This window comes from Oryzias melastigma, linkage group LG16, assembly GCF_002922805.2.
Source record: "Oryzias melastigma strain HK-1 linkage group LG16, ASM292280v2, whole genome shotgun sequence".
Lineage (NCBI taxonomy): Eukaryota > Metazoa > Chordata > Actinopteri > Beloniformes > Adrianichthyidae > Oryzias > Oryzias melastigma.
The window spans coordinates 20,365,296-20,377,650 of record NC_050527.1 but is presented as its reverse complement, the minus strand read 5'-3'; the positions used below and the strand labels follow the sequence as shown (position 1 = coordinate 20,377,650).

At 41.2% G+C, this 12,355-nt stretch overlaps 2 protein-coding genes across 6 annotated transcripts in view; both read right to left on the bottom strand.

Moving 5' to 3' along the window:
• LOC112143843 (vacuolar protein sorting-associated protein 13B) overlaps positions 1-1,393 on the bottom strand; it is a 292,951-nt gene extending 291,558 nt beyond the window's left edge. For 2 of the 4 annotated variants that reach the window (XM_024268054.2, XM_036216061.1), the window contains exons 1-2: positions 1,204-1,393; positions 446-600 (exon numbers count right to left, since the gene is read on the bottom strand). In XM_024268054.2, coding sequence (XP_024123822.1) covers positions 446-592 — 147 coding nt within the window. In that variant the 5' untranslated portion in view covers positions 593-600; positions 1,204-1,393. Of the gene's footprint in view, positions 1-445; positions 601-1,173 lie in introns of all 4 variants that reach the window. The other 2 variants (XM_036216063.1, XM_036216062.1) reach the window with 2 other exon arrangements.
• Positions 1,394-3,722: 2,329 nt separating this feature from the next.
• On the bottom strand, positions 3,723-6,872 carry osr2 (odd-skipped related transciption factor 2). Of its 2 annotated transcripts, none has more exons than XM_024266936.2 (4): positions 6,611-6,872; positions 4,650-5,327; positions 4,430-4,529; positions 3,723-4,228 (listed from the first exon to the last, which is right to left on the bottom strand). In XM_024266936.2, exons 2-4 carry the CDS (start codon positions 5,291-5,293, stop codon positions 4,046-4,048), a joined length of 927 nt encoding a protein of 308 aa, XP_024122704.1. In that variant the 5' UTR covers positions 5,294-5,327; positions 6,611-6,872; the 3' UTR covers positions 3,723-4,045. The 2 variants fall into 2 exon arrangements, with proteins under 2 accessions (XP_024122704.1, XP_024122705.1); XM_024266937.2 differs by having other exon boundaries at positions 3,723-4,146; positions 6,611-6,870.
• Between the last annotated feature and the right edge of the window lie 5,483 nt (positions 6,873-12,355).

The window sequence follows — 12,355 nt, the reverse complement described above, 5'->3', positions numbered from 1 at the left end:
ATTCTTAAACTGATAGCGGAAATCGCTGAAGCTGATAGCTGAAAATACTGAAACTGATAACTAGCTATATTATGAGCTAAATGTTAAATTAGCCTACAAGACTAGAAAAACGCCTAATTTTCCCAAAAAAGCTATCATGTAGCTGAAACATTAGCTAAACTAAAAAATAGGCTAAAAACTGAAAACTAGATTAGCCAAAACAGCTAGCATGTAGCTGAAATATTAGCTACACTCCAGAATAGCCGAAATAATAATAATAATAAAAACAGCTTAGATAAGCCTAAACAGTTGGCATGTAGTTTAAATATTAGCCAACTCCAAAATAGCCAAAACACTGAAAAGCCTAAACTGTTAGCATATAGCTGAAATATTAGCTCAGCTCCAAAACAGCCTAAAAAACTGAAACCTTCTTCATCATAACATGAATTTGTGTACACAAACGTACCTGCTCCAGTACATCCAGCTTCAGGTCCAGCTTGCTGAGAACCACATCGCCCCCCCATAGCGACAGCTGCAGGTCAGAGGGCTTCAGGTTCTTTATGTACTTGTTCACATAGCTCATCAGGAGCGGGGTGACGTATGACTCCAACATCTTCTCACCTGTCGACAAGTGAATGTCAAAAGCATCCAAGTCAAGTAGTGACTTTGAGGGCTTGGGGGAAACACAGCTTTATCCATTCGTTTAACGCATCATAGCACAGAAATCTCTCAACACAGCTGTCCTCATAGAACAGAACTGAATCAATGGTTTACACCTGTGCTGCTCCTGCTCTGCAGAATCAAGTTGCTGCTTAAACTGATAAACTGTTTTTACACTACACTGTTTTACCTTTTAACATAATTTCATGTAGTAACATTCATTTCAGTCAGTGACTGAAAACTAAAATGAGTTTAAATGTGACTAAACACCTGGGTTTTGTTTACAATATGTTAGTTCTGCTCCGGCTAGCAGTTTACTGGACTCCTTAAATAGTTTGTTAACCAAAGCCGGTTTATTTTTTAGAGAATGTTAGCAAAGCTAAGACACAACGGAGGCTTAACAGAAGTTTAATTCACTCTATGATAAACATTTGACCTAAAACTGCACTATTACGTGGTGGTAGATCTGACAGTGTAGCTGTTAGCGAGTGCTGCTAGGCTAAAAAGCTAAGCTAAAGCCGTCAGGAGTCGTACCAAAGCTCACAGAAGAAGATAAAAACACACCAGTCCTCCTTACTCGAGACCCGAATCCACTCCGGGGATCTGTGTTGGTTTCGTTGTTTAACAAACCATTTGTATCCCGCTATCAAACGTCAACCACATCCCTCATCTGTAGTAGCCGAAACGTCATCGGGAGAAACCATTACGGCTTCCGTAGGACTGGTGTTGCATTTCCGTACCGTTGGAATTTTGTGTTTCGAACATTGGTCGTCGTGTTGGCCTGTGTATTTTTGTCTAGCAAGGTGAAAGAATGTCAATGAATGCGTTGGGTGTGGTTTATAAGGTGATTTAAAATAAAGTTTTATATATATTTTTTTTAAGTATGTTATGCATGAGCTCTGATTTATATATAGACAAATTGATAAAAAGGCAACATTTTTAATTTGTCAAACGTTTACTTTTTATTTTTACATTTTCATTTATCCGACTGTCTTAAAATTGTAACCTGTGCCCAAAATACTCACTGAAATATTTGGTGTTTCTAAGAGAGAATTAAATTGGTTAAATGTAAAAATAAATCAGCATTTCAACAACACTGACAACAAAGGAGAATAAATACTAATAATATTAATTTAAAAAAATCCGAGTAAAAAAAAATAATCTTTACTCCAACCTACATGTTTTTGTGTGTGTTTATTTATTTATTTATTTATTTTTTTTAGAAGCACGCACTACATGGCATTCTGGAAAGGAAAGATGGTTTTCCACTTTCACTCATTTTCTTGTGTTTTTGTTTTATTTTTATTATCATTATTATTTCAAATAGCACACTCTTGCTGGATCTCAATGGCCTTCCTTCAGTCAGCGAGGACAGTTGCGCTCCGGATTCGGGACACATGCGTTGTCACCGGCTGGATGCCAGCTGCGCTCCCGTGCGCCAGAGCGCGAGCTCTCAGACCCACACCAATCCGGTTCTGAGGTCAGTTCCAGCCCAGGTTCTCCTCTAGAACGCACAAAGAGCGGCAAAAGACAGAGACTGAGCCGGACAGGCCGTCCGCGTCACGCTCCTGCACAAACACTGAGCCTGACCAGCCAGTTGCTCCAACAGGTGCGCGCAAGAATTCCACCTCAGTGTTACAGCACTGTCTGATAATTACACGTAATAATAATAATAATAATAATAATAATAATGACTTGAGGAATGTGTTCCAAAAGTCGCCTAGTTTTGTTTCTTTTGTTTTTCTTTTTTAAGATGTGATTTTGGAGCAGAAATTAACAAATAATTGTATTTTTCTCACTGCTCCTTTCCTGTCATGAAGATATGAACTCGTTGTGCACTGAACGTGTCAATGTAATGCACTCTCCATGAAAAGGACAAATAAACAAATCAAATTAAATTTTATTCGGACTCATTTCGGGTCATAAGTTGCGCACTAAAAGTTTATGTGAAATGTTGGTGGACGTGATAACATCTGACTTATTTTAAAAAAAACCTTTGTGAAAATAGTATTTGCCTTTATTACAACTGTTTTTAAAAATCACCTTTTAGTGTGGTTTTACGCAGAATGCTAGGACATATTTTTGAACTGAAGATGAGACTATAATCGAAATTGATCATTTCTTTCTCTCTAACAAAATTATTGGACATTTTTTTCTTCTGCTTTTCTACAAACCTTTCAGTTTATGCCCTTTCATTTTAAATTAATCAATTTACTTTAACCGTTTGTGAGCATCAGAAACAAATAGCATTTATGTTTCCCGTAATGTCGATCGTTTCGTAAAATTGCCCGCATTCATTTTTAAGGCCAAGAAACACTGGAGCTGGAAACGGGGGCAATATTTCTCCTGATCGACTCGTAATATCATAAAATATAAAATATTTGTAAGAGAAAAGATCATTTTTGTCTAAAATACAAAATTCATGTTGTCGTTTAACAGATGGTCTGATTGGCTGAAACCCGTTAGAGCAAACATGAAGCCAAATCACCGCGTTTCCATTAGAACTCATTCTAAAACCACAAATAAACTCCATTAATTTTTTTAACTACAGTTATATATTTTTTTTAAATTAAATAATATCTGGTAAAGTTTAAGCAAGTAAATGAAATCAGGAAGGTGCTGCATCTGTTGTTCTTTTAGTGATCTTTCAAAATGCTCAGTAATAAATCAGACGTTTGATTAAAGCGCGTTTGCAGTAAAATTTACTTATTTTTGGAAAAATCTTTTCGATTTTACCAATCCAAATATTTATTTATTTAAAGTCACCCTGCTGCTGCGGCGCGGCAGCTTCCAAATTATTTTACAGGTGACATTTTCAAAAAAAAAAAAGAGAGAGAAAAAAGAAAGAAACAAAGACAGTTCCAGACGCTGTTGCCTTTTTTTCTAGCATGACCTCTAAATATAAGCGCCCCCTCATCTCTGGAGAGGTTCCCTGCAGTTCTCTTCTCGCGGGACACCTGCTGACCTGCAGCGCGTCGGGCTCCCGCTGCGCCTGCTGCGCTGCGTTTGCGCACAGACGTGATGGTGCACGCGTGAATCCGCCTCTCTGGCGGAGGCAAATAAAAACAGAAGCACTGCGAATGTACTGTGATAATATTTATTTCTAAATACAATTTGACATACTTTTCCTTTATGTTTGTTTTGACACTGTTATCATTTCAACGACATAAAGAAATAAAAATAAAAAAACAACAACAAAGTTATGTACATGATATAGATATTTACAAGCGGGGAGGAAGCTGGATCAGGACGCGGCTCCGCTTGTTCCGCATGAGGTGCAACCAAATCCCCGCTAAAATGTGCCAGTAAACGTGTCCTGATTTGCAGAGTCTCTTTGAGCACAAAAGTCGCTGCTTTGTCCATCCATGATTAGTCCGTTTTTTGTTTATTTTTTAGTCTGTCCAGGCTAGTAGTCCTGGTGTGGGCTGTGCGTCAAACTGTGCCGTCGCAAGTCACAGTTGCGCCGAAACACCTTTCCGCAGCGGCCACAGCTGTAGGGCTTGATGTCTGTATGGGTGAGAAGGTGAGTTTTCAGGTTACTTCTTTGATTAAAGGTTCTTCCGCATGTGGGGCATTTGTGTGGAGATTCCTGTTTAGATTTAAAGCAAGCAAAGGATTATTCCCTTAAATGATATCTTTCATTCATCTCAATATTTATGATTTTGTCGCAGATTTGCACATTTAATCATAACCCCCGTTCTGCTTCAAATCAATAATAAACAGATTTTTGTGTGTATATTGATAACTATCCCCGTCCATGCAGCAGAATATTGAACCAGATGGAGCTCACCTGCATGTGTAACGTTCTGTGGACGGCTAGAGTTCGAGACTGACAGAATCCTTTCCCACATTCTTGACATTTGAAAGGTTTTTCCTTGGAGTGGATATATCTGTCGACAATAAATGACAGTCAGAATCCGTTCATGCAGCAAAGGTGTCACAGAAATGATTGGATTTGGGCTCTGGCCCCGCGCTGGAGCAGGACATCGCGGGGCCAGAGCGTGACTCACCGGTGGTCTCGGAGATGGTCCTGTCTCCTGAACGCCTTGTGGCAGATGTCGCAGGTGTAGGGCCTCTCGTCTGTGTGGGTCCTCTCGTGGATGAGCAGGTTGTAGGATTTGGTGAAATGTCTGCCGCAAAACTTGCAAATAAATTCCTTTTTAGTCTTGGACGGGAGCCTGCCCCGAGTGGGTTTTCGGTCCGGGGACAGCTTGCTCAACTCGGATATGGTTCCTCCTAGTCCCGACGCCAGCTTTGCCAGGTCTGAAGCCTTCGGCGGGTCCTCCTGAGTCGCAGCCAGAGCCAGGTTAGCAAAGTCAAACCTCGGTCTGTCCTTGTGCAGCGACGGGACGCCGTGCGCAACGCTGGCTTGTTTGGGATGGAAGAGCTGCGCGGCTGTGAAGGGTAAAGCCGGGAAAGGAATCCGAGGGTCCACCAGGCCTTGAGCGGCTGCCGTGATCGTGGATCTCAGTCCTTGCATGTGCGGGTAGCCCAGAGTCCAGTGGTTCATGTGCATGGTCTGCACCGCGCTGAGGCCGTACAGCCCCTGCAGCTGGTCGGCGGGGAACGTGTTGACGGCCTGCAGGAAGGAGTAGTTGGTGAGCTGCAGAGCGGGGTGCAGGGGGATCGGAGCGTGCAGGGCCTTGCTCCCCATTTCGGCTCAGTCCTCTGCAGAAGAAACACTGGAGCTGAGAGGAAAAGATAAAAAAATAACCCTGTGTGTTAAAGTCAAGTTCCAAATTCATTTTTACTAAAACTTGGAAAGCAAGGCCTTCGTGTTCTGGAATTAGTTTAATGCCATTTTCATTTGCTTTAACAAGACACCAAACAGCAACAAAAACTACAAATATCTCTCCCTGAACCACACATTTAAAATAAAATCTTTTATTGATCAGGAACATCAGAAAATATCGGGTTTTTTAATTACAAACAGAATATTTACAGACGGAAGTGTGGCGCAGCCTCAGAACGATTCTAAATAAATCACTCATCGAAACCATCAGCTAATTATACGGAGAGGATGTAATAAGAATTCACATGGCGCTGATCAACACCACAAAAAGATCACACCGACGATGCAGGAGGAACGCGCGCCTAATTACAGGAGGATTTCACAGAAAACCTTTCCAAGACGTTTGAGGTTCAACTCCTGCAGAGGTGAAGCCGCAGGTGAGGACTCCTCACCGCAGAACTCAGGTGTGTTTGTGGATATTTTTATTCCCCTCGTGTTTAAGTCGATTTTATCCCGAATTTATAAGGCCCACATTTGAATTCAACTATGTCTGCCTGCAATAACAGGAAAAGCTACCTGTCCCTGTGGGACAAACGGGGCTGAACTGGGGAGTTCTGGCTCTGTGGTTTTTACGCATGACAGGTTAGAAAAGTCCAGAGCTCCAGCTGGTGAACGTGGCGGTAGTCCAGCAGAACCACGGCGGTCCGACTCCATGAAGTCATAGAAATGTTCTAATAGATTTTTGTTGTTTTGAATCTAAAACAATCTCTCGCTGAGATTCTGAAGATGAGAGTTAAAAAAAAACTCCTGGTTGTTATGAGTGTTTCTGGTCCTACTGGACAGAACTTTGAAGTTCTGGAGCTGCTGTGACGCAGCGGCCCGGCGGGAGTTTTTCCTGCACAGGTGCAGCAGGAACGGCCGCGGAAGCACTTGTTCTTTGGTCATCTGGAGCGCTCGCTCAGCCGGGTCTCTGCTCACCTTTGGACCGCGTTTACACTTCGACAGCACCGCATTGGATCATTAGTGGTATCATCATTTCTCTCTCTACTAATTTGTCGTTCCTTTAATTTGGCTGCAGACTCAAATCAATGAGAGTCGAACGTGAGTGAGCTCTGACTCTTAGTTTTTGGTCGAACCACCGTTTGGCTCGTCTGTGAGATCAGTAACATTCAGATTTTCTCAGTAATAACAAAGTTCCCTCTGCAGCTCCGACATGTACTCTGCCAAACAGGATCTTACCCCAATAAAAAGCTGCCAAAGGTCCTGCGGTATGTCAGTAATCCACAGAAACTAACACAGGCGACGAGCTCCAATAAAGCGCTGAAACTTTTCCAGGATCCAAGTCCATGAAACGTTCACGTCGCCATGCGGCCAACCCTGATGCCTCGGACTTTTGCAGAGCAGTGACAAGTTGTGAAACGCGGTGGAAAGTTTGCGGGACAGACAGACGGCAGCAGCAGCAGCGTGGGAGTCCCGTCCGGAGCTGGGGCTGGAAGTGTGCGGTTCTTCACTTTTTAGGGCTTCGGGAGTCTGGAGCGCACAGCCCGCCCTCCGACACGCCTCCGACCCCCTCCTCTGTCATTAACTCCAATGTTCCCCTCTGTTTATTTGTGTTTGGATAGCAACTAAGGCTCCAGACCAGAGTGGAGAAGCGTGTTCAGCGAACTGCCGGACACCTATGGTCCTCCATGCTGCAGCTTCTCCTGAAACATGCTTCAGAGCAGGAGAGGAAACCCCGAACAACGTCTGCCCGAAGAGGTGCAGCTTGTGCGCTCTTGTGCCAAACGGAGAATTCTTCCGTGATTACATCGATTTATTCAGAGAAAATCAGACTAGAGCTGTGAGATACAAAAATAATAATACAAATAAAAATACAATAAACAGTTTGATTAAAAATATAGACATTTGTTCAGCGCGTATAAGGCCACAAAAACACACGAGAAACAACAAAAATCTGTTATTTTACCACCGGAAGCTTTAAATGAACAATTTTCATTTTTTTCCAAGAAGATTTTACACATTAAGTAAAAAAATGTTTTAGTAAACAACAGAGTGCGCAGCAAACCCATAGAAAACACCAGGACTGTTGACAATATCCATCAATGGAGAGTAATTTAAAATACCATCAGGTTTCATTTTCACATTTAGTCTCTGTTTGCACATTTTTAAACCACTGCGGGACTAAAAACAGAAGGCCACAACTCGGTCCTGCAAAACCTCCAACTGAACCTCACAATCCACAAGTCTGATTTAGAATTATGGACATTTTTAGTTTGTGAATTATTTAGATATATTTAAAATATTTTAATTACTTCTTAATATGACATGTAATTTTACAGTACAGCCTTTGATTTTACGCACACTTTCCTGATGTATTAAAAACTCAATTTAGAAAAATTATTATTCAATTGTTGAAAAGCTATGAAAACGTTTATTAGGCTATACATTTTTGTAAAAAAGAAATGTGGGAAAAAATCTTCTTCTATCAGTGGGATTTCCATAAATGTGCTTTATTGTTTTCATTTTTTATTATTATCCATTTTAAAAATTTCTTCGGTTAATTCCAGCAGTTCCCAATAGAAAGTTTAAGATTAAAAATGTAAAGTAAGTGCTGCAGAGATGTCGCTGCCGCTGTTGTGTTCGCCTGAAGAGAGGAGGCAGAGCGCGGGTCTGCAGCGCCGCCTTCTGGTGCCCAAACCCCCCAAATACTGTCTGATTCTCCTGAAACTTTAGTGCTGCTTTGTCTGCTTTTACGCACGTCTTAATTCAACATCTCAGAAAATCATCACATAAATTACCACAACTTATTATGTTGTGCGCAAACAGCCGTTTCCAAAACAAACGGATCAAAATGAATGCGGGGCACCTGGGAAGGACAGTGAAGCAGCACCTGTCAAACATCCAAATGATCGAAGCCTGATTTTCGTTTCCTCAGAGCTGCAGAATGCACACATGCTTGCGGTTTCTGGGTTTCACATCACCTCATCCTCAGTCTGCACTGTCAAAGCTCTGAACCAATACAGATTAGATCAGAACGCCGACTTGAATGACAAAATATGAGAATAAATATATTTTTTAAATACATTCTCTTCTTCATTATGACTGTGCGCCATCGACAGGACGCACGAATGTGCGTCCTGTCGATGGCGCACACTCATAATGAAGGAATCCGCTGTTTTGAGGTGAATGCGGGGTGATTCATTGTGTTTAATTCTTCCGTGATGACTCTATTATTAAAATATGACTCAGGGATCAATATTAAATTTACAGCCACCCCAGAGGAAGCTGGAATCTGACCTGCCGGGGAGTCTTTTCTCCTGACAGGCCGCCTTGGCCTCTGTTTTACAGTTTTCTTTTTTGCTGTTCTGTGCTCTAGGATTACGGTGTGTTTTATAGTTTGGACCATGTCAGGGCCAGAGAGTTAATGCCTTGCCCTTTGGTCCCACCCCGAGTCCCCGCAGCCGCCATCATCCTCTATGATAACATGACTCCCACGGAGGATCTGTGCTGCAGTTGAGCGCAGCTGCCAAGCCTGTAATGGCCGACACTCCTCTTCCAATAACAGCGAGTGACAGATGAGAAGTCTTACAGGAATTATTAATAGAGAACAGCAGAGCTCGCCAGTTTGATGACATAAAATATGCTTTTCAGATTGACAGAAATATTTTCGAATAATTTAATTAAGAATAAATGCGCAATAAAAACCAGAAAAGCTCTTGGAGAGACGATTGCCTTAGGCCTCATTGTCTGATGAAGCTTTGCTCGGCTTCTCACCTGTTTAGATTAATTGGAAGCTTACCTCAGGCCTTGTCAGACGGTCCTGCTGGCCTGGAGTCTCTCTGGGTCTGCGCGCGTCTCCGCGCTGCTTGTGTCTGAGTGCGCGTCGGCAGACAGGATGTCAGGGTCCACAGGCTGCTTGTCAGAGCAGGGGGAGGCAGACCTGTCATTCTTACCTATGTGGTTTCAGAGCCCCCACTTCTCCACCTACACGTTTACTCATCCTCCCTTCTGCAGCAGCTCTCGGGATGCTGTTTGTCAACCAAAAAGACCAAACTTTCCTCCACATCACACTCCTTTTACCTGCATTTTTGCACCCCTTTTTCTAGAAACGCACCATTTCTAGTAAAAAAAAAAGAGGAGTGGGGGGTATGGCTCACTCACCCCAACGTCTGTGTTTCAAAGTGAAGCAGAAGAGCAGAGGAATTCTTCCGTCAAACGCGCCAGAACGCACAGACAGATCATTTACAGAGCCTTTCCTGTTGTGTTTCACGAACTCTTTTAAAATACTATTGCTAAAACTATTCATCCCAACAAAATTCTTATTTTGATTGTTTGAAACTTCGTTAATTTTTCACTTTTTCGTTTATGCTGATTAAAACGAGTGAACAAAAACAAATATAAACACCTGTTGTAGGATTTTAAAATAGAATTTTCTATACCTTGAGTAATTTCAGAAACATTAATGCATTTTTTGTTTTAAATTAAACTGTTTGGTTCTATTTTGTAAAATAAAATTCAAAAATAGTTGGGAAAAAATATTTCACTCACATTTGTCATATTGGTGTGTATTTTATAGATTTTTGAAGTTGATACCGAGAGTGTATAAAGATGCAAACAGGTTCATGCCGACAGAGAGGGATAAACTTGGGCAAGACTGCCCCCTGTTGGGCCCTCATAAAATCAGTCCACTACAACATTTCAACAAGAAACGTCCGTCAAAGTGAACAATCATGTAAATGATCAAGAGTTTATTCATGCAAACTGTGAAAAAGTAAAAAAAAAGTTGAAACTTTCATTTCTTTTCTTTTTTTACTGTGCTGGACTGCAGAGTTCGTGGTTCCCTAAAATATTGTGTTTGACTGAGAAGCAAAAGCAGACTAAGAAGGAGTTTTACACACATGATCCGTTCTCCATCTGCTGCCCGGTGCCATTCTCTTCACTGCTCTCCTGCCATCTGTTTAACAGCACCTTTGCGTGATCAGAACCCTTTTGCTCTTTGCAACTTTATCCACTCTGCCTGGAAGGCCGGAGAAGAAAACCACCATGAGATTGTTCTCCTTCAGCCAATAAAACCCAGTAGTTAATGTTACTCGGGCTTACCATCAAATCCCATTTGTCAGCAAATACCCAGCTTCCTCCGGCTGTCTCTGCAGGCTTCTGTTGAGCTTCCTCCCATGGAAAGACCATCTTTAGCTAATTGGTCCGATGGCAGAATCAGAAACAAAAAAGACGTTCTGAGAATGGTGAAAAGAAGCGAGAGAAGGTAAAGATGCAGGAGAACACCCGTGACTGCTTTGTAGAGAAATATGAATAGATAACAGAGGTTACTCCCGACCCCCCCTCTCCTGCCTGTGTGTGAAAAGCAGCAGCAGATTTACATTTGATGGTCATTCTCCTGCAGGGTCTCACTTCCACTATGAATCATATTCATATTATGAAGAAGATATTTAGAGTTTCTAATGGCTCAGCTGAGACAACTAAGAGTCTTTTTGGTTTTTGCAGGATCATGTGAGCTCTGCTGAAGTTATTTATAAGCTGCCTTGTTTCAGACTAAAAAAATGATTGTCTCTTTGCACATTTTGAGTTTGAGGCTATATGTCTTTGAGCTTTAGCCTTCTTAATAAAAGACAAAGTAATAATCATTTTTGGGGTGGTGTTGCCAATGGATTTATCGTATTTTCTGGAGTATAACTTGCAGTTTTTTTCATAGTTTAGTCAGGAGTGCAACTTATACTCAGGAAGGGCTTATTTGTGGGTTTTTTATGGACATAAATGCTCATACATTTATTTTTTCCCAGTAAACATCGGTTGTCCTTTAGCGGTTGTTTCTTTTAACAACCACTAGGGGGCGCTTCATCTGAAGTGTTTGCTACTGACAGCAGCAGAAGAAGTGTCGTCCAAAACAAACATGGAAGAGAATCTGATTGTTTTCCTCTTAAACTTTGATATTTTTCTTATACAGATCAAAGGATTAGCATTCTTGTATTTATTTAGCTACGCTGGGCTTTGTTCTGAAACGTCAGACGTTTCTCCCAAAAGTGCGACTTATACTCCAGACTGACTTATATTTGGTTTTCTTCTTCTTACGTAGACATTTTTTGCTCTTGTGACTTATACTCTAGAAAATACGGTAGGTATATTGGTCAAGGCAAACCACATTTTAATTTTAAATCTGTATTTGTTGGAGTTTTTTTTCTTTTTTAACTCTGAAGCACTTTATCAATTCTTTTTTAATCCTTTCAAACTACTGTCAACGAAATACCAAATCTCCCTGATCTTGGTTCTCAGAGTCTTTTCTTAAATCCACTTCGAATCCCATTAACTTTGAATTTTTCCTGCTTCACCAGATTTACTCATTCGGCAGATGCTTTGGGATATTTTAATGTTCTCTGCAACTTAAAACTGTGAAAAATAAAGAAGAATCTTCCACGATGTCAGAGGAGTGTCCTCAGTAAACAGCAGTACGAGTATGTTTGCATGTTCTGTTGTGATGATGATCAGGTTTTTCTTTAAATGTCGGCCAAATAAAATCCTCATTTCAATGATTCTTATGACAGTTTATGATCACTCAACCTCAAATGATGATGAACAATTAAGAAAAGGATAAGTCAATTTATTACCTCAGTATATGCTTGATTGAAACCTGTGTCATTGTTCTTTAAATTCTCTATCAGATCATCTTCTGATCTATTGTAAAAGTGTTCCCAGTGTTCTTTAATTATGATTATGCAGCCAAAACATAAAAAAAAGATGTAATTTTTTAAGACATAGTTTCTGCAGAGTGGCACGAGTTCATTAGAAATTCCCCTCTGAGTTGTGGGTGGGACTGTTGCACTTATTTCCCATAATTCCTTTTGTTTACACTCTCTCCAGCTAGCTTACAGCCCCTCACAACCCAAACTTAACACTACCGGTGGGCCCAAAACGGTGATCAATATCAGAGCTATCCAGTCGTACAGTTCTGATCCAGAGTCCAGCTCAGAC